At 35.9% G+C, this 24,987-nt stretch overlaps 1 protein-coding gene across 14 annotated transcripts in view; it reads right to left on the bottom strand.

The window, feature by feature from the left end:
- LOC127875045 (uncharacterized) overlaps positions 1-24,133 on the bottom strand; it is a 70,715-nt gene extending 46,582 nt beyond the window's left edge. The window contains exons 1-11 of one of the 14 annotated variants that reach the window (XR_008047231.1): positions 24,063-24,133; positions 17,591-17,717; positions 14,709-14,877; positions 11,530-13,613; positions 11,138-11,238; positions 10,161-10,280; positions 8,538-8,660; positions 7,155-8,082; positions 5,725-5,886; positions 2,858-4,900; positions 656-2,559 (exon numbers count right to left, since the gene is read on the bottom strand). Coding sequence is in view for 9 of the 14 variants with exons in the window: in XM_052419846.1 (XP_052275806.1) it covers positions 4,811-4,900; positions 5,725-5,886; positions 7,155-8,082; positions 8,538-8,660; positions 10,161-10,280; positions 11,138-11,238; positions 11,530-13,613; positions 14,709-14,877; positions 17,591-17,701 (3,888 nt within the window). In the remaining 5 variants the exon portion in view is untranslated. Of the gene's footprint in view, positions 1-655; positions 4,901-5,724; positions 5,887-5,914; positions 8,083-8,537; positions 8,661-10,160; positions 10,281-11,137; positions 11,239-11,529; positions 13,614-14,708; positions 14,878-17,590; positions 17,718-24,062 lie in introns of those variants that run through there. The other 13 variants (XR_008047230.1, XR_008047229.1, XM_052419846.1 and 10 more) reach the window with 13 other exon arrangements.
- Positions 24,134-24,987: the final 854 nt, after the last annotated feature.

Here is a 24,987-nt window from a genome sequence, read left to right as displayed (position 1 = left end):
TAAAGTCTTATTTGAATGCAAAATATATGCAAATGCCATGTATGGTTCCGATATCACTAAATACATTTTATAAATACATCAGATACTGCTGGCTGATATGTCTTGTGGGTTGTTTTTATACATTTACTGTACGTACTGACTGCATTGCATGTGATCTTGTTATAATGTCATTTCTGTGATATTTAGAGAAGTATTAGTTTTGTTTGTTTTCCATAGGGTACTTGCATAGCTCCAATCGCATAAAAATCAGTATCTAATGCGTATTGTTTGATTCTTATGCCATATTCTTTAAACATTCAAATGTGCCTCGCTTTCGGAAAACAGGACTTATTGCATGTGCATAGTGTCCTCCCGGATAAGCCTGTGCAGTCTGCAGTCTGATTAGTAACTTCTCTGTCAGCTAATGAGACCACAACACCACCATCATCATCATCATCATCATCGTCATCATCATCATTATCATTATCATCACTATCACTTCTTACATCATCGTCTGAACGTACACACTTAATGAACTAGTTGCCTTTAATACATGCAAAAATCACAAATCCAAATGTCATTTAATGCATGACCTGATTTTGAATCAACTGTCTTGAACCACATTATATATACATATAAATGAAAAAATACAATCCAAAACAACCTTTGGTTGTTAAAAGTAAGCTACAGATGCTGATGATTATTGATAACATGACGATAATAAAGAGGAGGATCACTTTTTTTATTTACCCTTGCAACAGACTTTGTGTCGACACTATGCCACTAGAACTTGTTCATACAATGATAAAACATGCCAGTCTTAAAGGGGCCGTCCAACAGATTGGTAAATTGACAAAATTAAAAAAAGTTGTTTCAGATTCGCACATTTTCGTTTTTGTTATATTTTTGAGGAAATAGTAATACTGACCAATAAAGCGTCGTGCGACGCGAAACGATTGAATAATTTGGAAAGTTCTGTTGTTGTCGTTTTATTATGGGATACTTCGAGGATGAGCATGGATGGTCCAGTGGTCTAGGCGGGAGTCTTTTTTTCCTCAAGGAATCCAGGGGTGAGTGGTTCAAGCCCTGTTGAGGGTTACTTTTTTTACTTTTTTTAAATTGCATTCTTGTATTTTCACTGGAGATTTTAACTTAAAATGTGTTAAATTTATCAATATACAGCATTTAATGTCAAGCTTCAATTCATGCCAAAATCTGTTGGACGGCCCATTTAATACATTTCAACTATAAAAACACATTTTACTTCATACATTTTGGTATTTAAAGGGGCCGTACTCGTAAATGCTTTATATTGATAAATTTAAACATTTGAACTAAGAATCTCCAGTAAAAAACAATAATACAGTTTAAACAAGAGATGTGTTCGTCAGAAACACAATGCCCCCTATTGCGCCGCTTTGAAATAAAAAAACATTAAAAAAATTAACCTTTGACCTTGAATGTTCAGCTTCATGAGATACACATGCATGCCAAATATCAAGTTGCTATCTTCAATATTGCAAAAGTTATGGCCAACGTTAAAGGTTTTTTTTCGGACGGACGGACAGACTGACATACTGACATACTGATGGACAGTTCAACTGCTATATGCCACCCTACCGGGGGCATAAACAAGGAAAAAAGTAACCCTCAACAGGGCTCGAACCACTGACCCCTGGAGTCCCGGAGTAAAAAGTCTCCCGCCTAGACCACTCGAGCATCCATGCTGATGCTTAAAGCTGATGTATTTTTACCTATATAAGCAATCCTTGTAGTATCCCAAAATAAAACGACAACAACAGAACTTTCCAAATTATTCAATCGTTTCGCGTCGCACGACGCTTTATAATTTTCAGGTTTTCAAATCATCAAAAGATGCATATAATAGATATTTAAGAGCATGGTAAATGGTCAGTATTACTATTTCCTCAAAAATATCATAACTAAAACGAAAATTTGCTAATCTGAAATAACTTTTTTTTCATTTTGTCAATTTACCAAAACGTGAAATCTGTTGGACGGCCCCTTTAAAACTGAAATTCGGCTCACCAAAGTGTGGTGCAACAAAGCCTTTTGTAAGTTCATATCTTGATGTGATGACAATTCATTAATTATCAACATGAAAAATGTCATTGGTTTCTTCAATTTAAGTGTCCTATGGATAAAACACAATAATATTGAGCTATTTTAATAGAGTAAGTAAATTTATTAAGCATGATACAATTAAAAAAATACTGTCACAGCGAAGTCTTTAAGACATATGAAGTACATTTACAATTAACATGTAAAGTGTATTTACAGTTAACAAAAACTTAAACAAAATCACAGCTTATAGAAATATACAACACATCAATATACAAAAACAGGATTAACAAGATGTGTTTGTAAAACACAATATCCCCCTATATGACGTTTGACCTTGAAGGATGACCTTGACCTTGACCCTTCACCACTCAAAATGTGCAGCTCCATGAGATACACATGCATTTCAAATATAAAATTGCTAGCTTCAATATTGCAGAAGTGACATTACATGAGCAATTTTGACCCATATATTTGACCTTGAAGGATGACCTTGACCTTTCACCACTCAAAATGTGCAGCTCCATGAGATACACATGCATGCCAAATATCAAGTTGCTATCTTCAATATTACAAAAGTATTCATAAAATAAGCGATTTGGGCCATATATATTTGACCTCTGACCTTGAAGGATGACCTTGACCTTGACCTTTCACCACTCAAAATGTGCAGCTCCATGAGATACACATGCATGCCAAATATCAAGTTGCTATCTTCAATATTGCAAAAGTATTCATAAAATAAGCGATTTAGGCCACATATATTTGACCTCTGACCTTAAAGGATGACCTTGACCTTTCACCACTCAAAATGTGCAGCTCCATGAGATACACATGCATGCCAAATATCAAGTTGCTATCTTCAATATTGCAAAAGTATTCATAAAATGAGCGATTTTGGCCACATATATTTGACCTCTGACCTTGAAGGATGATCTTGACCTTGACCTTTCACCACTCAAAATGTGCAGCTTCTTGAGATACACATGCATGCCAAATATGAAGTTGCTATCTTCAATATAGCAAAAGTTATTGCAAAATGTTAAAGTTGGCGCAAACTAACCAACAGACCAACCAACCAACAGACCAACCAACCAACAGACAGGGCAAAAACAATATGTCCCCCACTACTATAGTGGGGGACATAAAAAACACTTAACATTTAAGCATTAATTTTGTTTGGCCCACATCATTCTAAAATGAGTATCATGCTACAGGCAGCAAGAGTACCTTCAAACCAGCCTTAGCATCTACACAGTCTGGGTAGGTGCGACGCTGTGAGCTATTGAGACTGGGAGAGCTTGTGTGACTTTATAGCGGACAGCGTAGCTCCAAACTAGACTCAGAAATTGCGCAGACTGGTTGGGAGCTTCGCTGGCCGCATATGGCATAAGACTCATTCATTTGATGCCACTTATATAGTAGCCATTGGTTTTTCAATAGCTCTGCAAAACAATTCCATAAACTTGCATTACTTAATACATAATAGTAGTTGCATTCGATTGGTTACTTGCAACAATCACATAATTTTGTAGATTCTTATGCCATTATCAGTTAAGAAGTTAGCTCCGTAAAGCTACAAGACAAACAATTAAAATGAGCAGACCAACTAACAAAGCGAGTCCCATGAATTCATGACTATTTGCTGACTTAGAACGTAAAATATTAAACTAAAAGACAAATTAAAAGAGTTTAAGAAAATAGAGCTATATCACAAGGGTTGTATTTGGGACACATTTCAAGCTTATCTGAATTATAACATATTGTCACTTCAGATAAAAATAGTGTAAACGTTATTGGATATAAGCATTACATTAAAACAAAGAAAGATGAACTTTTATAAATACCAACAATACAATTCTGCTTATAAAAAATTCTGACTAATTAGTTATATAGGGCTATTTTGTATAGTCGGTAAACAAAAAAAAACTAAGCCTTAGAAATGAAAGTTATTTTACAGTTTAAACACTTATCATCATACGGAATTTCCATGTAATAATATTAACAAGGGAGAGAATAAAGCCAAACCCAACTACAGAATTAATTGGATCAATCTGAATCATAAGCTGAAACTTTCAACCAATGAAAATAAAACCTAAAATGTTACAAGCATTATTGGTCAATACATTAAGAGTCGGAGACATATGCCCCCCAGGGCTTTGAACTAGTGACCCCAATATCAATAGGGGTCATCAACTGTCCAAGGCCAATGCGCATCAAGCCAATCCATCAATTCGTTGACGAGTTACTGATCAGAAACAATTTTCACACTTAGTGTGATTGTGACCTTGACATTTGACCTAGTGACCCCAATTTCAATAGGGGTCATCTACTGTCCAAGGCCGATGCACATGTGAAGTATCAAGCCAATCAGTCCATTGCTTAACAAATTATTGATGGGAAACGATTTTCACACTTAGTGTGATAGTGACCTTGACCTTTAACCTAGTGACCCCAATTTTAATAGGGGTCATCTACTGTCCAAGGCCAATGCATATGTGAAGCATCAAGCCAATCGGTCAATTCATTGACGAGTTATTGATCAGAAACGAACTTGTCTACCGACAGACAGACAGAACAACCGACATCCAGCAAAACAATATATCCTTTCTTCTTCGAAGAGAGGCATAATAAGTGCTATTGTAGTTTTTTAGCATAACAAAAAATCACTTGATTGTCCGTCTATGGCACTCAACAGTCATGTGATAAGCTTGTCAGTTTAACAGTAAAATGTCCACATGGGAGAGTATTAAGATCTCAGTAGGTCACTATTAAGAAGTTCCTGGGCAGTGGGACGGTCCTCAGGATCTGTAGAGAGCATCTGACGTACTGTATCACACTGAAAGATTATAAGGAAGGTTACAAATATTAATGTTGCAGTAGCCAAAGGCCAGGTTGTCTACATTGAGATTCATTTCCATTTCGGGTATTTTATTTATCTATTTCATTTGACAACACATACATGGTACTGATTCTACCCTCGAAAAGCATCTTCAAGTGTCAGCAAAAACCTTCTGCTTTGACAAAACAAAACTTAATTAAACAAGAGCTACTTAAAATAAAAAGTAATCTTAGTTTTGGACAGAAGAACTGTAAAAAGGAAAAGGCCATACAAATCATACAAGACACGTAATCCAAAGATTGCATCGGTGATTTGTCTGGTTATTGAACTTGGTCAATATTATGCTTATATCAATAGATCTGACTAAATGCTGTTGGACAAAGAAAATGGAAATGGTCAAAGACCCAATATTCAAGGGAGACATCTCGACAAAAATGCCTTAGTTGATTTGAAGGACTATAAAACTTGACCAAGGTTTAATGCCTACACACAATTTCATTAACTTTGTAGAAGATTGCATATTACATGTACGGCTGTTATTAGGAAAACAATACAACAGGCCTACAGACAGTAAGACAGGCACTTATTGTGAAAGATGCTTCACCGTCTTAGGTTGGAGGAAAAATATTGACGGCAAACAAGTTTGGATTAAGTAGATTATTTACTTTTGTAAGTTGTTTATGAACTACTTTTGTTAAAGGAAAACACAATGAAATTATAAAACATTCAAATAAAATTTATATTATTTTTCACCGGAAAAATTGTAGTTAAACTTTGCCAAGAGACAACCTATACCAAGTACATGTTTTTCACAGACTTACCCATTGTACATGGTCGACCTGAAACTGTTCAGGAAATTCCCGCCTCCTTGCTGCCTCAAGCAGTTTTGCTCTCTCTGAGCCGGAGTCAAAACTGTGGAACATCTCAAAAACAATCACCCCAAGGGCAAATATGTCCACTTTGTTGGTATAAATTTTTCCTCTCTGAAGCACAAATGGCTTTGTAAATTCTCTTATGTAGTATTTAATGCTATCAAGTTAAAGAAAATCCATGTTGACTTGTTTAAAAAATAAAATATTTAAATATTGTTATCATATGATTAGGTGGTGTCTGGTTACAAATTCAAAGTATGCCTTTCATATTTTGCGTTTTAAAATATTAATGCAACCTCATTTTATTCAAACAAGAGATGTGTTTCTCAGAAACACAATGCCCCCTACTGCGTTGCTATGAAGCCATATAATTGACTTCGACCTTGAGATGCACGTGCATGCCAAATATCAAGTTGCTATCTTCAATATTGCAAAAGTTATGGGCAATGTTAAAGTTTTCGAACGGACAGACAGACCTACAGACTGACGGACAGTTCAAATGCTATATGCCACCCTACCGGGGACATAATAAACTGAACAACATAACAAGGTTAATATTTTAGTGAATTAACAGATATTTGTTCAATCAAAATTAAGTCTAAATATTTCCAAGCCTAGTTCAACGCATAGAATTTATAATATCAAATCAAATCAGTCTAAGATAAACAGTAGAAATTGTTATAGTTTAACTGAAGAACCCTTTAATTCTGCATGCATTTCTGGTCTCACATACCTGTTCTGGACTAACACATCTGTTCTGGTCTCACATACCTGTTCTGGACTAACACATCTGTTCTCGTCTCACATACCTGTTCTGGACTAACACATCTGTTCTCGTCTCACATACCTGTTCTGGACGAACACATCTGTTTTCGTCTCACATACCTGTTCTGGACTAACACATCTATTCTCGTCTCACAGACCTGTTCTGGACTAACACACCTGTTCTGGCCTCACATACTTTTTCTGGACTAACACATCTGTTCTGGTCTCACATACCTGTTCTGGACTAACACATCTGTTCTCGTCTCACATACCTGTTCTGGACTAACACATCTGTTCTGGTCTCACATACCTGTTCTGGACTAACACATCTGTTCTCGTCTCACATACCTGTTCTGGACTAACACATCTGTTTTCGTCTCACATACCTGTTCTGGACTAACACATCTGTTCTCGTCTCGCATACCTGTTCTGGACTAACACACCTGTTCTCGTCTCACATACTTGTTCTGGACTAACACATCTGTTCTGGTCTCACATACCTGTTCTGGACTAACACACCTGTTCTCGTCTCACATACCTGTTCTGGACTAACACATCTGTTCTCGTCTCACATACCTGTTCTGGACTAACACATCTGTTCTCGTCTCACATACCTGTTCTGGACTCATATAAAAGAAGGTGCCAACTCCTGAAGTAAGACTTTGAGCTACCCTTCCTGCATCCGAACTTCCCAAATGGTCCTCCGCCATTATCTTTGCCAAACCAAAGTCACCTAGCTTTACAGAGTTGTCAAATGCAAAGAATATATTTGCCGGTTTAAGGTCTCTATGAATGTATTGCTTATCATGAATGTATGCCAGTGCAGAAGTAATTTCTCTCAGAATTTTCGAAATTACATCAGGAAAACGATTTTTTGTTTTATCCAACCAGTCTTTCAAAGTTTCAGTCTTACATAACTCAGTTTGAATGTACAGGAAAGTAGGGGGCACCGGTAAACTAGGCTGATTAATGCCTAATTGCTGAAGCCTTTGGTCTTGTCTGTCCAAATCATGAGCTCTCCTATCCATTGAATTTCCACCTTCTGTTGTATCATCATTATTATTCTCGGCCTTTTTCTTTACCTCTTCTGTTTTCCTTTTTCTAGAGGCTTCACTACTTTCAAAAACAATACCATCATCGTCTTCATCATCATCCTTATCCTCCTGCCATTGATAATCTTTCCCCTCCTCATTGTCATCATTGTCATCATCCTCATTTTTATCCCCCTCCTCCTCATTATCATCATCGTCATCTTTTGTATCTCTACTGGTTGTGCCGATTGATGACTTTTCATCACTGGACCAACCATAGGAGTCGGATACACTCGACTCGGTCGCTTTATTATGTTGAAGAACATCATCAACAACAAAATCTGGGAAATTATTAGCTCCAAAGTTTTGCAAGTCTGCAAACTGGAGATTTCTTGGTGGTGAAGTGTTTGCAGCAGGTTGTTTATTGCTTGTTTCATCATCAGATTGTCGTTCAGAAGATGCTGTTTCTGTTTGATAATCATCAGTATAATTCAGGCTGCTAAGACCCTCCCTGTAATTGACAACGAACAGCGCTCTGAGAAACCATTCTTAGTGAATGTGTGTTAAGTATCGTCTCAGATGTGGGACGACACTTTCCATTTAGAAAGGATTTTTTTTGAAGTGCCTTCCTTAAACAAATAATTCCATGAAAAGTTGCAAGTTTCGTCCTTAATTATCAAAAGTGGACTGCAAGGCTAGTCCGGGACGATACTTTACTCACCTGAATTATTCCTGGTTTTCCCAGAGTGTGGATCAAAAAGGACTGGCAACTTCCCTTCTTAAATCAGATAGATGGGCTGTATGGCCATAGAATTAATTTCATGACCAAATCCCCTACAATTTCTGGTTGGGCTGGGCATTAAACCCATGATTGTTAAATCTGTAGTCTAGAAACCTACTGACAGTGCAAGACTACCTGACAACAAATTTTGTAAAATTGTGATGGCACTGTAAAACCGCACATACATATGAGAGTCTTGTTCCGCTTGCCAGCCGAGGGGTGGGGTTTCCATCCATGCATGATAGTAGCGCACAATGCCAGGATCGTCAAGTCGTGCTAGGGCTCGAACCTCTGGCATCACATCTTTACTGCAAAAAGACAAGAACACGAGCTAGTTTTGCTATAAGATATTTAGTTTCAACAATTCTTCAATATCCACTTACAATGATCTTAACCATCAACACTACACATTAAATGCCATGCTTATTTTGATAAAAGGATGGAAGAAGTTACAGTACACTAGTTTAATTTGTTATTGAGTTATTGCTGAGACCTTTATGTATCGTGTTGTTGGGTTATAACTGGCAATATAGTTTAAGACACATTTTGTAATTTCACATAGTTTTCTACTTTGTCCAAAAAATAATGACGCACAAAAATTATCATGATTAATTTTAAATTATGCATCACAAATGTTTATTGATGTTTCACTTCTTTCAAGTTTTATTTCAGATCAAAAATGCCTGTTCATTGTGTTTGTATTTCAATATTCGTTGTCATTTGATATCGCACAATACACAATAATTGAACGTATTCATTGGAACAACAATTAGATTAACAACCATGTATTAGCAGTAATTATGAGCCATATCAGCAAAGAAACAGCACCCCAACACCTTTATCCAATTTTTTCCAAATTTTCTTTTAAATCAGTAAACAGTAAAATATCGTGTTCAATAATTACCTATCTACAAAAAGCGCGTAGCTACAAAGATACAACGCATTTAATTTGAATGCAGAAAAGATGCCAATTCAAAATCATTTGTGGTTTAATTTTGTAAAATTGAACTATTAAACTTTTAACCCAAATTAAAAGGTCCCAAAGAGCTCTGCGCTACAAGTGTGTGTTTTTACAATAATCAAGAAACCCATGCTTTCCATGCAGATGACTTGATGTTGTACATATAGAAGATACTTTTAGTGCGCTTTTTATCAGGAAAATATGATAAACACAAAATTAATGAAAACTGTTTATTTACAATTAGAATTAGTGGGGAAAAAACAAGCTGAAGATTATATTCTTCAATTTCATTTCTGTCAATAATTTTTATGAAATAAACTTCAGACAATGCTGTAAACTTGAGAAAATTATTTAGAATTTGCAGTTCTTTTCATTTTTCAATATTTTTACAAGTCGATTATTTGATCATCGATATATTTAACGGTAACTAAAATCATAAAGTAAACCATAACTAGGTTTCTCCCAAACTGAGCTTAATGAATCAAAATAAAAACCAGGTCTAGTAAAGTATAAACAGCAAATTTGAAAATACTGAGAGTCAAAACATAATTATCTCTGGGTTTTTCAACTGTATCACTCTTCTGTCAGGTTTCCACAAATTCTGCCCCAACAAACTTATTTTAACACACCTGCCACTACAATTTTGTTAAATTCTGATCTGAAGATATATTCCTATCTAGACTGATTATATTCGACATCCAAAAATGCCTCATAGTTACATCATCACACAGTGTTGACCCATGTACCTATAATGTGAGCGTTTGGCACCAAATATAGCTGTGTAAAAACATAAATGCTATTCATTCTACCAAGACCAGCCATAATTTGAATATTTACTCAATCTTACCCTTTTACTTTAATCCGTTTTACAGCATAGCGTTGTAAATCAATTTTTTTCTCTGCCTCAAAAACTACTCCAAATGCACCTTTACCCAATACTTTGATCATCGTAAAGTCTTCACAAAATCTGCAAAAGGATTTCACAAGATAATTAGTACAAGTGTTTTCTATTTAGGGAAATACGATGATAAATGTAGTGAACACACAGGGTGCTGCTAGAACCAAGATCAACTAGTAATAAGAATGTAACATTAATAAAAAATTCGGTACATGAAATCTGGTACTTATAGGCTGTATGTGTAACACATACTTGACCTTTGACCTTGTATGGCCACATTGACCTTAAACCTTAAGAAATACACCACAAATGAAAAAATATAATTATTTTTTTTTTCGAATACGATCTTTATGTGATCAAGAAATGCACGTAACATACTGTCTCCACAAGAAAATGCGCGCAAAGAAAATGAACAAATCCCTAATAAGTGATGAATTAAGCGTGTGTACGAGCTGTTTAATGCCCAAGTTTAATACATGATCTAAAGATCAGACATAGGTCTATGGGCTGCATAAAAAACCTCAAATGCTCCTTGCAATTTCCCAGGCTGTCCATGAACTTGTGTACAATGCAGAACTAGAGCTTTGTCACAAACATGACCTACACCCTGAACCACTTTGTCAGCTTCGTATAAAGGCAAATAACTCAGAAATGTGTGGGGATAAATTCGGATAAAACATGTGTCCTGCACATCTTCACTTTATGGTGATGATAGGTTTTTTTCATTGCTTGAGACGTTTCCAAGTAACTTGCCCCATAAACGTGTAACATTTGATGCCAATTATCCAAACACCTAACAAACAAACAGACCAACTAATGGACCCCAATACTCCAAATGTTTGAGTGGGGAAAAATCCTTCACTGAGACCAATATTCTACACTACACTTATGATGTATAAACTATAAGCAACACTATACATGTGTACCTTGAGTTGAAGGTTTCTCTTGATACAGGTGCCTGAGGAGATGCCTGTGATGTCAAAGGCTGGGATTCTGCAGCATCTGCTAAATTGGATCTTTGTGAAAGCTGGAATTTAAAGAAAAAACCTTAACACCCGTATGTGAATATAACTTAAAAAATTGCTTAGATTTTTTATGTTTTCAAATTTTAAATACCAGTGATATATCAGCATTACCGAATTGACTGTAAGTAAATAATATATTACTTGTTATAAGGCAACAGACAACTCACCGCAAATAACAAACTAAGGTTTAGAAATTTTTTAGCAAAAACTCAAATGATAAATATTTTTTATTACAATTCCTAAAAAATCTCATTAACCGAGCCTATGTTTATTTTAAAACCCTGTTACATTACCAATCTATTGTCAGCAGCAACCTGTTGATCAACTCTTGCAGCAGCATCTTCAGAAAGAACTAACTGTGATGGTAGAGTTGCTCTTTCTGACTGCGAATCTACTAGGCATTCATGCAGAGCATTTGGTAGGTCAGGTTGTGACAATGTAGCCGGTGTAAGTGACTGCCCACCTGGTGGCTGTAGATTTCCTGGTGACTGACCAGATATTGCAGATGAAGGCTGTATACTTTCTGGTGACTGACCAGATATTGCAGATGAAGGCTGTAGATTTCCTGGTAACTGAGCAGATATTGCAGATGAAGGCTGTATATTTCCTGCCAACTGACCAGATATTGCAGATGAAGGCTGTATACTTTCTGTTGACTGACCAGATATTGCAGATGAAGGCTGTATATTTCCTGGTGGCTGACCAGATATTGCAGATGAAGGCTGTAGCTTTCCTGGTGACTGACCAGGTATAGCAGATGAAGGCTGTAGATTTCCTGGTAACTGACCAGATATTGCAGAGGAAGGCTGTATACTTTCTGGTGACTGACCAGATATTGCAGATGAAGTCTGTATATTTCCTGCCAACTGACCAGATATTGCAGATGAAGGCTGTATACTTTCTGGTGACTGACCAGGTATTGCAGATGAAGGCTGTAGATTTCCTGGTAACTGACCAGATATTGCAGATAAAGGCTGTATATTGTCTGGTGACAGACCAGATATTGCAGATGAAGTCTGTAGATTTCCAGGTGACTGACCAGGTATTAAAGATGAAGGCTGTATATTTCCTGGTAGCTGACCAGATATGGCAGACGAAGGCTGTATATTTCCTGGTGAATGACCAGAAATTGCAGATGAAGGCTGTATATTTCCAGGTGACTGACCAGGTATTACAGATGAAGGCTGTATATTTCCTGGTAGCTGACCAGATATGGCAGATGAAGGCTGTATATTTCCTGGTGAATGACCAGAAATTGCAGATGAAGGCTGTAGATTTCTAGGTGAATGACCAGGTATTGCAGATGAAGGCTGTATATTTCCTGGTAACTGACCAGATATGGCAGATGAAGGCTGTATATTTCCTGGTGAATGACCAGATATTACAGATGAAGGCTGTAGATTTTCTAATAACTGCATGGATTTCATGTTTAAATACTGAGACTGGCCTGGCCTTAAGGATGAACGCTCTTCAATCAGTCTGAGCGATTTTGTAGAAGCTTGATCCTTTAGGGACTCTGATGTCAATGTTGGAATTCCAGAAGACATGCTGGATGTACTTAGAGAAGACTCTGTTTTAGGAATAGCGTCTTGTTGTAATATTGGTATCCTGTGGTAAATAAGGCCTTGCTCTTGGTTAGGTGTTGCATAAAAGTACTGAGCAGGTCCTTGAAATTGGTCAAAAGGATTTGTAGGATGTTCATGAGGGCTGCCTTGAAAGAATCCTTGAAATTGAGCAGGTTGTCCTTGAATAAGACCTGACACTGCAGACGGATTTTCTCGCAACTGACCTTGCATCAGAGAAGGATGTCCTTGAATATGACCTGCCACTGTTGCAGGTTGTTCTTGAAATTGACCTGCCACTGTTTCCAGTTGTCCTTGAAATTGACCTGCCACTGTTGCAGGTTGACCTTGAAATTGACCTGCCACTGTGGCAGGTTGTCTTTGAAATTGACCTGACACCAAAGGTTGTCCTTGAAAAAGACCTGGCACCAAAGGTTGTCCTTGAAATTGATTTGGCATAACATTGGTGTAATAAGGTTGTCCTTGAAAATGTGGTAATGAATAAGGTTGATGATATTGATCTTGGAACTGGTCTATCATCATACCAGGGTGAAAAGCTTGCCCAGGATATGGATATGGCATTTCATAGGTATTCTGATATTGATTATTTGGCATTACATTAGGATGGTTCTGTATACCCTTTGCCTTTGGTTGCTGATGGGGTATGTTGGTATTTGCTGCTGTGAAGTGGACAGGTGGTGTTGATAAATGTGGACTTGGAGCTGTGATCTGTTCTTGTGCAAAGGACTGGTGTGGTCTTACAACTTGAGACGTGGATTGTAGATGAGAGCTTGTCTGTTGATCTATTGGTGGTCCTGCAATACACATAAGTGACCATATGGATGGAAGTGCATGGCATATATTACCATATTTAACAATTTGCAAGATTTCCAATTATGTATTCTGATACCTATGACTACATCACACACTTACAAACATTATGTTAATGGGTGTTAAAACAGAATAGTATATACTTGTATATAAATATTTCATTGTACCTGCAAAATATATTATTATTATTATTATCATCATCATCATTATTATTATTAGTAGTAACTTATTATTATTATTATTATTATTATTATTATTATTATTATTATTATTATTATCATGATACAACAAGTTAAGTTAGTATTAGCTTTCATAACTGTTGGGATTGGACACCAAGACACTTACTATATGTGTACATTAAAGTCAGTACTAGTGAAATAATTATCAATGACATGTAAATTATGTCCAGCTTCAAGCATGTAGATTATAGTTCAACAGTTCTATTGTCTCTGAAAAAAATCATTGAAGTGTGTGCTTTATGAAAGTGTGAATTTAAATCCTACTGGTACATTAAAATGAAAAATATATTTTCAACACATGTTCTTATTACTTCCCACTTTTAAATATTTTGCACAAAAATACCTTTTATTATAAAAAGTCCTGGGCCCTTATTCAGAAAGCTCATTACAGTAATCTTCACTTGTGTTGCTTTTAGGTAACAACAGTACTTCAGATCAAATTTTGCAATATAAATCCGATGTTTTCAACTAACAAACAGTTACACAATTTCAATTTAGCGAATTATATATGCTTTTTAACATTTTAACAGTTTAACATAAAGAAACCTAAAACCAAAAATGTCAAACACTCTTTATCAGTGTTCTCCAGAACAATTTGAGTAGCAAGTTATATTTTCAAAGTAGCCTGCAACTAAGCAACAGAACAGGTGTATTTGCGTCATTTCAACTGATATTTTGGGGGAAAAGTAGCCTGCATCTAGATTGAATGTAACCGTTGAAATTGGCAGCAGCCGATGTTTCCGGAGAACATTGTCTTTATGAATTTTTGAATTTCCTACACTTGTCCCTACTTTAGCTTTGTGAATATATATTGGCTATTGATGTTTGACAACAACTGACCTCTAATAGCTCTGTCTGGATCCAGCCTGTCAGCTATGAATGAGTAGTTATTGTGCTCGAGTGCAATGACAATTTGATGGTATCCTTTGGGCCGTCGAAGTAGTGCAGAATGCAACTCCTGATTCGCCCAATTTTTAGAACGGTTATGGTAATGGTTTCGAATCTGTTCCTACAATTCATAAACAAGAGGGCTATGATGGCCCTTAAGTGCTCACTTGAGTTCATGGACACCAATTGTTGAAGACTTTACCAAATAGAAGGTACTCGCTTAGTAAGAGAACAATAGGATACACCTAAATGAATGAGTTCCCCACATTCAAATTTTGTATCAAAACTCTGCTTGTCAAACACATGCTGTTATTGGTAATATTCTACATTTGACCTCTAAGAGTGACATTGAGGAAATGAGACAGGGGATACATGCAACACTCTCCTAACGCAGGGGTTTTCCTAGCCATTTGGGAAAAGAAGCCTGGTGAAATTGGGATTTTTTAACTCAATAAAATGGCAAAGTTTGGAGAAAAAAAATTGTCAATAAAATGGACCAAAGTGGGATTTTTTTACAAAAAATATATATAATTAATTGGATATTGTTTTACAATTTCGGTTTGGGATCTGGTCCGCTTGCTTTGGTATTGGGTTCATTAACGGACTTTTTTAAATAGTAGGAAACCCACTGTACTGGTTGTCGTTGGCAGTGAGTTTTTGTTTAACTGAATAATAAATGAAAAAGTTACAGTCAGGACAAGATCTAACAGCTGAGGTAAGTAGACAAGTCACACACAAAAAGACTAACCTTACGGTTGTCATAACTTGTTTGTTATCTTAAATTAGCATGATGAATGACAAAGTTACAGTCTGGACAAGCTGCTACATGGCCAAATTTTAACTTTGAACTCTTAAATGTGACCATCACTTTTGAGGTCAGGACTGGACAAGCTGCTTTATGGCCAAATTTGAACTTTGAACTCTTAAATGTGACCATCACTTTTGAGGTCAGGACTGGACAAGCTGCTTTATGGCCAAATTTGAACTTTGAACTCTTAAATGTGACCATCACTTTTGAGGTCAGGACTGGACAAGCTGCTTTATGGCCAAATTTGAACTTTGAACTCTTAAATGTGACCATCACTTTTGAGGTCAGGACTGGACAAGCTGCTTTATGGCCAAATTTGAACTTTGAACTCTTAAATGTGACCATCACTTTTGAGGTCAGGACTGGACAAGCTGCTTTATGGCCAAATTTGAACTTTGAACTCTTAAATGTGACCATCACTTTTGAGGTCAGGAGACAAGTTCAACACACGACTTGTTATCTTATGATGGACTACATTTGTGCAAAGTTATTTTTTAAATCCATCAATAGATGGCAAAATAATGACAGAGATAGGAATGTTCACGCTTTTTAATGGCCAAAATTTGACCACTACATGTGACCATGATCTGTGAGGTAGGGAGACAGTTGTTACACACAACAGGTAGACTTACGTTGGTTTACTTGTGTGCTTAGTTATGATAAAATCCCTCAATAAATGGCAAAGATATGGCTGAGACAGGAAGTGCCAAGCATTTGTATGACCAAATTTGACATTATAAGACTAGGAAGGGACACATGTGCAACAAGCAACACGTGGTCTAATGATGGTGAATATTTGTGCAATTATTTAAAAATCTGTCAAAATATGGCAAGGTGTTTCTGCGACAGGAACTTTGATACCTACATACAGAGGACAGACATGCAGTGCGACTGCTATAGGCTGTCTTCTTCAAAAGGGGGCATACAAATAAAATTAACACACTTATGATACACACAAGTTAACTCAAACATTCATGATTAACATAGAAATCACAGGGGGGGGGTAACTGAGTCAATTATATATTTAATATTAATAAGAGTTGTCTCACATGATACATAAGCAAAGTTTATGGTTACAAGGTTTTTCTACCATTTGATCTGCTTACCTTGTTTAATGAAACAGGCGACACAGATTTAAACTTGGCCTTGATATTGCTAACATAACATTCTGACCAAGTATTATCAAGATTAAGTCCTAATTATGGCCTCCAAAGTGGAAACAATGTTTTTCTAAAAATTGACCCAGTGAACTGAACTTGATTTTGGAAGCATGTGAACCAGATTTGAAATCTGCATAGATATTGTTCAGGTAAACATTCTAACCATGTTTCATCAAGATTTGATTACAAATGTGGCCTCTAGAGTGGTAATAAGTTTAAAGTTGACAAAGTACCACACCTTATGACCGCATGACCATGCAGCCGGATAAAGGGTAATCACAAGAGCTCACACTGATCACTTTTACCTAAGGTGAACTCAGAACAAGTATACAAGGGTTTCTTGTTAATTTTCAAAAATGGTGTCATGTATTTTAAACAGAAACATACAAAACAAATAATTGATTTTTTTGTGTTTCCTTATAATAATACAGGGCTCAACATTAACAGTTGTCCTATTGCCCCTGGCAAGTAAAAGTTGGGTCCGGGCAAGTTATTATATAATCTAGTTGTCCGCCCAGGCAAGGGCAAAAAAAACAAAGAGCATTAAATTTCGACTTTAATTAGACTTTAATTGCTGAAATCATTTTGTTAAATTTGCAAAACCAAAAAGTGTTTTATGTATCATTTTGATCTTTATTAAAAAATATGAGGTTTACAGTTAATGTGATATTTCATGTTTGGGCAAGTGGCTTTACGTTCAGGGCATGTAGATTTTCTAAGTACTTGCCCGGCAGGGCAAGTTGGTTTTTAGGTTAATGTTAAACCCTGTTATATTTTCTGTTGCAATCTACTTAAGTTATTTTAAATAAGGGACATTAAAAAAACACAGTAAACGATTCCTTTCAAAGATATTTTAAAAGTAATACCTTTGTAGGCTCTGTCAGGCAGTCCAGATATGGCAGCAGTGGGATTGGATCCACAAAATTCGTAAAATCTGGAAGGACCTTATTAAAGATTTCTTTCTGCCTCCTATCCATGTTGGGATTTCATCAGCTACCAAAGTAAAAACTAGATATGTGTTTGAAGGACACAGATGCCACCGCTATATTCTGGAGTCAGAAATTAGGGTTGATTGCCACAAATCATTTCAACAAGTAATACAGCATGTATGTATCAGTCCTTTGCAACTGTTGCTATACATAAAGCCTATTTGACATTGACCTTAAACCTTTACCATTATTGGTACATAAAACATGTCGTCTTGAAACTTAAAACATGCATGTCAATCCACTTTAAAGGAACAGAACTCAAACTCACATGAATATATTATATCACCAATGCTTTTTTCTAACCATTTTATGAATGAGGTAGATACAGTTTTCATTGAGAAAAATCATGATTTTTAGACTAAAATTGGGAATAAAATTATTATTACTATAAAATGTCAAATTTGTGTTATAAACATAATATGTGTTAAGTTAAAAATATAGAGCTGGATAAAGAGATAACATAATTTTATTTAATTTAAAAAATAAATAAATATATAGTGAATTTTTATTTATATTTTTTGGGGGGAGGGGGGACCTTAAATGTGTAATGTTAGGGCGTCTTTTGGTAAGAATACATACTTTCTGAGATTGGGAACGTTATTAAATTTTGGCCCCAAAGTTGACAAAACAAAAAGCCCACTGGTGACATAGCGGCAAAGCCATAGCATCATTCTTTGTAGTTTAATTCATTATCACATTAGGGTGAATGTTTATCATTTGTAAAGAATCTACAACTGATCAAGTTTTTTTTTATTTCCACACCATTACTTTAGCCAATCAAACTGTGTTCTATATGGCAAGGTGTCCATCATAGCGGACAAAAATTAAAATATTTTTAAATCAAAATTACATCAAGAACATAAACACAAAAACAAACTTTCCAAACCTCATAAAAACAGTACTGAGAGAAGAATAAAAGAATACTCTAATGACTGTGAATTTTTGTAACTCTTTTTTTGTAAAGCACTGTACAAGCAGTAGAATGAAGTTTTTATCCTATTATTTTCAACTGTGTCATTTTTTTTCATTAAAGGAATTAGAAAAGAAAAATGATGATCAGAAATATATAACAAATCTTAATTCTTTCTGTAATTGCTTATAAATGTTCATACAATGTAAATTTAGCTTGCCAAATGAAATTGTTTGCTGTAAACTAAGATTATTGTTGATGAAGTTGATGTCAAATCCACAAGTGAAACCATAATTCAAGAAGGCAAGTTAGAGCTTGAATGAAGGATCGATTGGCTGTAGTTTAGTGGTTTTACCTTATTAATGAGTTAATACCTAACCTTCTATGGTCAATAATTAACTATATGTGCTTTGTTGTTCAACAGGTAAAAATCTATGTACACAATATCTGCTTAAGTGTAAAATTATATGTAGACAAAGGAACTTCAGCAAACAAGTTTAACAATACAGACCAGACCTGTAGAGGTGTCACAAAGTCAGACAATATAGAGACAGGCCCGTAGCCAGGGTTTTGAAAAGAGGGGTGCAAATTTCCCATCAACAATTGTTATTATTGCATAAACGCAATCAATCTATAATGCCCTCTGGCGGGGTGCAGAAACTTGTTAAAAGGAGGGCTTTAACGGGAGAAATCGTGTATTAACAAGGCGATTCACGTGCTGTTCAAGCCCTGTTATGTGTTTTTCATATCCATAAACAGGTCCACGCCCAGTTACTTCCCACTTTTCATTGGATTCAATGAAGTTATTATGAACTTAGTTAATAACTCCACCCTTCGGCGACTTTCCAAGCATAAATGGGGAACTGAATAAGCATTAGTTTCCTCATGCATGCAGGGATAAAGGCAATGAATATTTCAATCCACTTTTCAAATTATACCATCTGCACTCTCTTGAAAACAGCTTTATTTATTGGCAACATCAATGAAGTTAAGGTTATTTACTCAACACTTCCAAAAGACTATGCTGTAAGTGTTTATGTACCTTCAACGTTCCTGCTTTATGCTTGAAATACTTCAGTGACAATATGTTGGCAGTATTAATTTTTAGAAAATTTAGTTGGAACGAAATAAGATGGACCTGTATAAAAGAAACATCTATGAAAACAATGACTTATTCTGACGATATATTTACCTTTCACGACCTGTAAATTCGAAAATAATTCCTGATTTCTTACTTTGTGCGGCTGCATTTCAACTTTGCATTAATCCACTGTTTAAACACATTTTAAATAGAAAACTGCCTATCCAAAGGTAATGTCTTGTCATTTCTGATGATTACCGATTGAGGCATATGCAAAACACAACCTTGAACTGTATGACGTTATATGAAACAATCAAATTATTTTGTCGATGTCGAATGAACAAGACATATTGTTTTCAATGTTATTTTAATTTATGTTGGTTTGTGTGATTTGTTTATGCAATCATGGGCGTCGGAAGCAAATTGACATTGGGGCGGCAGAGGGGTGGGTAGGGGAGGAGGTATCCCCCTCCCGTTGGTGCGTTTTTTTTTGCCTGATACCTGACCGTATACACATCTATTGCAGGCATATTCTGAATGACAAAAGTTGTGACAGACAAACAGACGATGGAGAAGTGATCTCTATATGTCGCAGTTTGTACTTTGTTGCAGGCGACACAACAATAGGGATCATATGGGTTGAAAGAACATTCTTCGGGATTTTTTTTACCGAATCTCCGTTTTGGAAATTTGAAATTCGTTGGTTGTTTTGGGGTAGACATACATGTATTGAAATGACAAAAAGGTGGTAAAAAACATCAGTTTTTTAGAATTATCGATTTACTTTGAGTTATTAAAATTAATTCAGGTATCTTGAGGTATCTTTTGTTTTGTGATAATTAAGGACTATTGGATATTGGCACATTTGTTTCATGTCATACTTTCCTTTATATTAATAAAAAGAAGCAAAGGATTAGATCATACCGACAATTAAAGATTCCCAGGTTTAATTACTCAAGAATAAAGGGATTATCGTTATCAAAGAGACTGATCAATTAACAACATAATTGGCATGTTCATTACCGCGGGCGGATGATTACAATCAACAATACACGTGTCATAACCGCGAAAGCGTGATTACCTTGCTTTGTGGTAAAGATAGTTTCAAATATACGGGTATTGAAATTAAAAAAAGGAAAATAAGGTCTTTGCCGAAATTTCATTTTTGCCGAAAATATTGGGGCGGCGGCCGCTGCCCCTATGCCCCAGCTCCGATGCCTCTGGCAATAATAGCGAAATTACACATTTTCTCGCACATGATAAGATAAGATAAGATTTATTTTGAGTCGGCAAGACATAAATAGACAACATAAGCCATTAAGGCTTTTGAACCGACTATATAAACATGTGTATAAATGTAACAAGTATTAAACAGCTACAATATGGAAATAAAATATAGCAAAATAAGTTAATAGATATGATTTGCATGCTGATAAGTTAATGAAATCATAGTATTACATTCTACTAGTTTTCATGTTATTTAAAGAAATATTGTGCAGGAAACCGCTGATATTGATCTATAAGTAGATCTAAAACACTGCCGTAAAAATTTGCGAGCTTCAAAACTAGGAAGAAATGAAACACAAAATGAGCTAAGAAAGTGGGTAAAAGCGAAGTATCAGATCGAATCAGATTCGAAGTGAACTGGTCAGCAGCTTCCTCACAAATAAAACGTTGCAAGTACACAAAAGCACATATAAAACTGACAAGCACAGCAAGTACACATAAGCACATAAAAGACTGACAAGTACACATAAGCACATAAAAAACTGACAAGCACAGCAAGTACATATAAGCACATATAAAACTGACAAGCACAGCAAGTACATATTAGCCCATATAAAACTGACAAGCACAGCAAGTACATATAAGCACATATCAAAACTGACAATCACAGCACACAGAAGGTAATTATAGATTTAAGGTAAAAGCAGATTACATGACAAACAAAATAATAGTGAAGAATGTTCATGGACTGGCATCAAGCACATAAAAACTGACAAGCAAGGCAAGCTTTGGGTTGTACTAGTATTTAGGTAACAAGTAAAATAGTAGTGAAATGATCATCTGCGGGCGCTCTCAAAATCCGTACTTGCACGAGACGGATTTTCGAGCGCCTGCAGATGATCATGCCTTTGAAAGCGTGTTTAATCCCTATATTGAGCAACAAAGTGGCGAAGGATGTAGGTGCGGGGGAGGCTGCCCCTCTCCTGCAATCGGGGGGTTTGGAGGTCCTCCCCCTTGACAATTTTGAAAATGAAACTTAAAATCCTGCATTCTGGTGACTTTTTAAATGTACAGTCTACTCTCGTTATCTCGAAGTTGGCGGGACCAAGAAAAAATATCGAGATAACGAGAGTTTGAGATATCCGATTAGGCGTTTTCAAAGAAAAAATTAGTCGAAAATTTACTTTTTTTTAACATCTATATACCTGTTAAGTGGTCTAACTAAATCCGTCACCGTGTGGCATAATACTCTCTACTAACCTATCTATTTCCTTATATATACGCAATTTTAAAAGGCACAATTAAAATTTCTATTTAAATGCTTAAAGTGATATTATGGGCATTTTTCACTGTTGAATTGAGCTTAAAAGAATTAACAGGTCAAAAGAGTTAGTTAAAATGTGTTTACTGACCAAATTATCTGCAACTCATCTTGCTACCATTTGTTTATTAAATCTATATTTTACATGTATATTCGATATTTTACATGACTCACCCAGTCCTCTAAGCTGAAATGATCAGTAAAACAACAGTGTGTCTTTGCGTCGTATGAACGAATCTGCACTAACACTAAATCTAGGTTCATGTCGTACATGCATGATCAGTTGTCAAACGAAAGTACGGTTGATATTCAAATGCATTATTTCTTTTTCCGGGATATTGTTTTAGTATGTTGATGCTGCATTAACAAATATAAGTGTAAATGAAGTGAAAACACCAAGAATAAACAACGGTTGCGATAGACACCAATACACTGTTAGATGCCCATAATATCTCTTTAAAAATAACGTTTTAAGTGATACAGAATTGCATGAACACATGCGGTTATCACTTTCTAAACTATCAAGTGACCATCCGGTACTGTTGCTATTAAAAATTATGATGCAATTGACATTCAATCAAGACGAGGGTTTTTCATCTGAACATGCGTAAATGACGTTCCGGAATACTGAACTGTACATGCACATTTTGTAGTTCTGCAACTTTGCGACGGTTAATATACGCAAAAATATAACTCAATGCATTTTGGAATGTTGTTTATAAAAACAATTAGTTGTTCGGCCTTTCGGCAGGATGTGTATTAATTGCAGTTAAAGTGACAGTTAAAGTGACAGGCCTTACTCAAGTGTTAATGGCTAACGACATTACACACGTGTGATCATTGATGCAATTAACCAATATCTACTGCACATAATCGGGAGCAGCCGGGCAAAGCGGGACAATGAAGTATCAAATAAATATTTTTTCACCTTTACCGAAACTGGGACAGTTATTCGCACTTCGAGATTAACCACAGTAAATACATGTACAATATGGATTTCGGAAAAAAAATTATATCGAGATATTGGATTTTTTGACATAACGAAAATCAAGATATGCGATGTTTATTAATATAGATACAGAAGGAAAAAAGTTGGGACATTGAGCTTACTTCGACATATCCAGAAAATCGAGATATCCGATGTCGAGATAACAAGAGTAGACTGTATTTAGAGACTTAAGTTATTGAGCATTTTTATATGACATTTCACTTTCATTTACCATACTCAGTGACTGATAAAAACAAGAATATCAGTGAAACTGATGGATGCTCCCCGATGATGCGCTTTGTAAATCTATGTGTTCGCTTTGTCAATCTATGTGTTAATAACCACCTAAAAAAATCTATTATCAGCCTCGGTGACCTTGACCCCAGTGACCTCAAACCTCATCAAAAGGTAGAGGTCCATGCAAGGTACCTACATGCCAAATATGAAAGCGATTGGTGAAGTATTGAAGGCGCTATGAGAATCGGTAGCAAAAGTGTGACGGAAGGAAGGAAGACAGTAAGGAATAACGGAACTACAAAGTGGCAATTATATGCTCCACCGAAAATATTTTCGGGGAGCGTAAAAATGTTGGCGTATCTTGTCATCTAGGGTCCGTGGGTTATGGTAGCCAGAACTAGGATTTTTTATTGTCCAACAACCAAGCGCCTATTGAATTTTCTAATCCTCTTCTTATTGAAATTCCTGTTCACATTTTTATCTGCCTTTTGAGTTGTTTTCAACTACTATATAACTTTTGTAAAGTGGGACAGTGGTGACATGCCTTTATTATTGCACGTAATGCACCTGATTAACAGATATTACCGTTTGTAAATAAGGATGAAATGACTTCGATACCGCTAACTCGATAAATCCATGTCTAATTTCTAACAAAGGGAAGCTACTATTGAATGGTTCGCATTTTTAATGAAAACTAATTGCCTCCCCTGCTTCCTCGCTTTAAAAGGACACAGACTCATCATTTTTTCCCCATATGAACGCGAAGTTAAGAAATTTACGTGCACTTCTGTCCGTACCGAAATTATGCTGTTCGGACTGCAACTTCATCATTTATCATGGAATTTAACAAAAACATGGCACGAATGGTCCGCTAGTTTAGACATGCGCAAATGCGAAATGCGCAAAAAAGCCTTAAAGGGATCTTTTCACGCTTTGGTAAATTGACAAAATTGAAAAAAGTTGTTTCAGAATCGCAAATTTTCGTTTTAGTTATGATATTTGTGAGGAAACAGTAATAATGAACATTTACTATGGTCTAATAGAGCCATTATATGCATCTTTTGACGATTTTAAAACCTAAAAATTATAAAGCGTTGCAACGCGAAACGATTGAATAATTTGGAGAGTTCTGTTTTTGTCGTTAAATTTTCTGAAACTACGAAGATTGCTTATATAACGTATAAAATACGTTCAACATGTGTACACGGCGGAATAGCTCAGTAGGCTAAAGCGTTTTTACTTCAGGATTCTGGCAGGACTCCAGGGGTCACTGGTTCGAAACCTGGTCCGCGCAATGTTCTTTTCCTTTTTTTTATTTTATTCTTGATTTTTTACTGGAGCTTTTACGATCCAATGTTTACATTTATCGATATAAAGCATTTAATGAATAAGTTAAAAAATGCCAAAATCTGTGAAAAGGCCCCTTTAAACTAACAAGGTAAAAGATCAAGACGAAATTCGGAATAATTTCCCAAAATCCAACAGCCCGCCGATAGACGGTTAAACCAGT

The sequence above is a fragment of the Dreissena polymorpha genome, chromosome 3, assembly GCF_020536995.1.
Source record: "Dreissena polymorpha isolate Duluth1 chromosome 3, UMN_Dpol_1.0, whole genome shotgun sequence".
NCBI classification, from domain to species: Eukaryota; Metazoa; Mollusca; class Bivalvia; order Myida; family Dreissenidae; genus Dreissena; species Dreissena polymorpha.
This window is presented reverse-complemented; position numbering and strand designations above follow the sequence as displayed.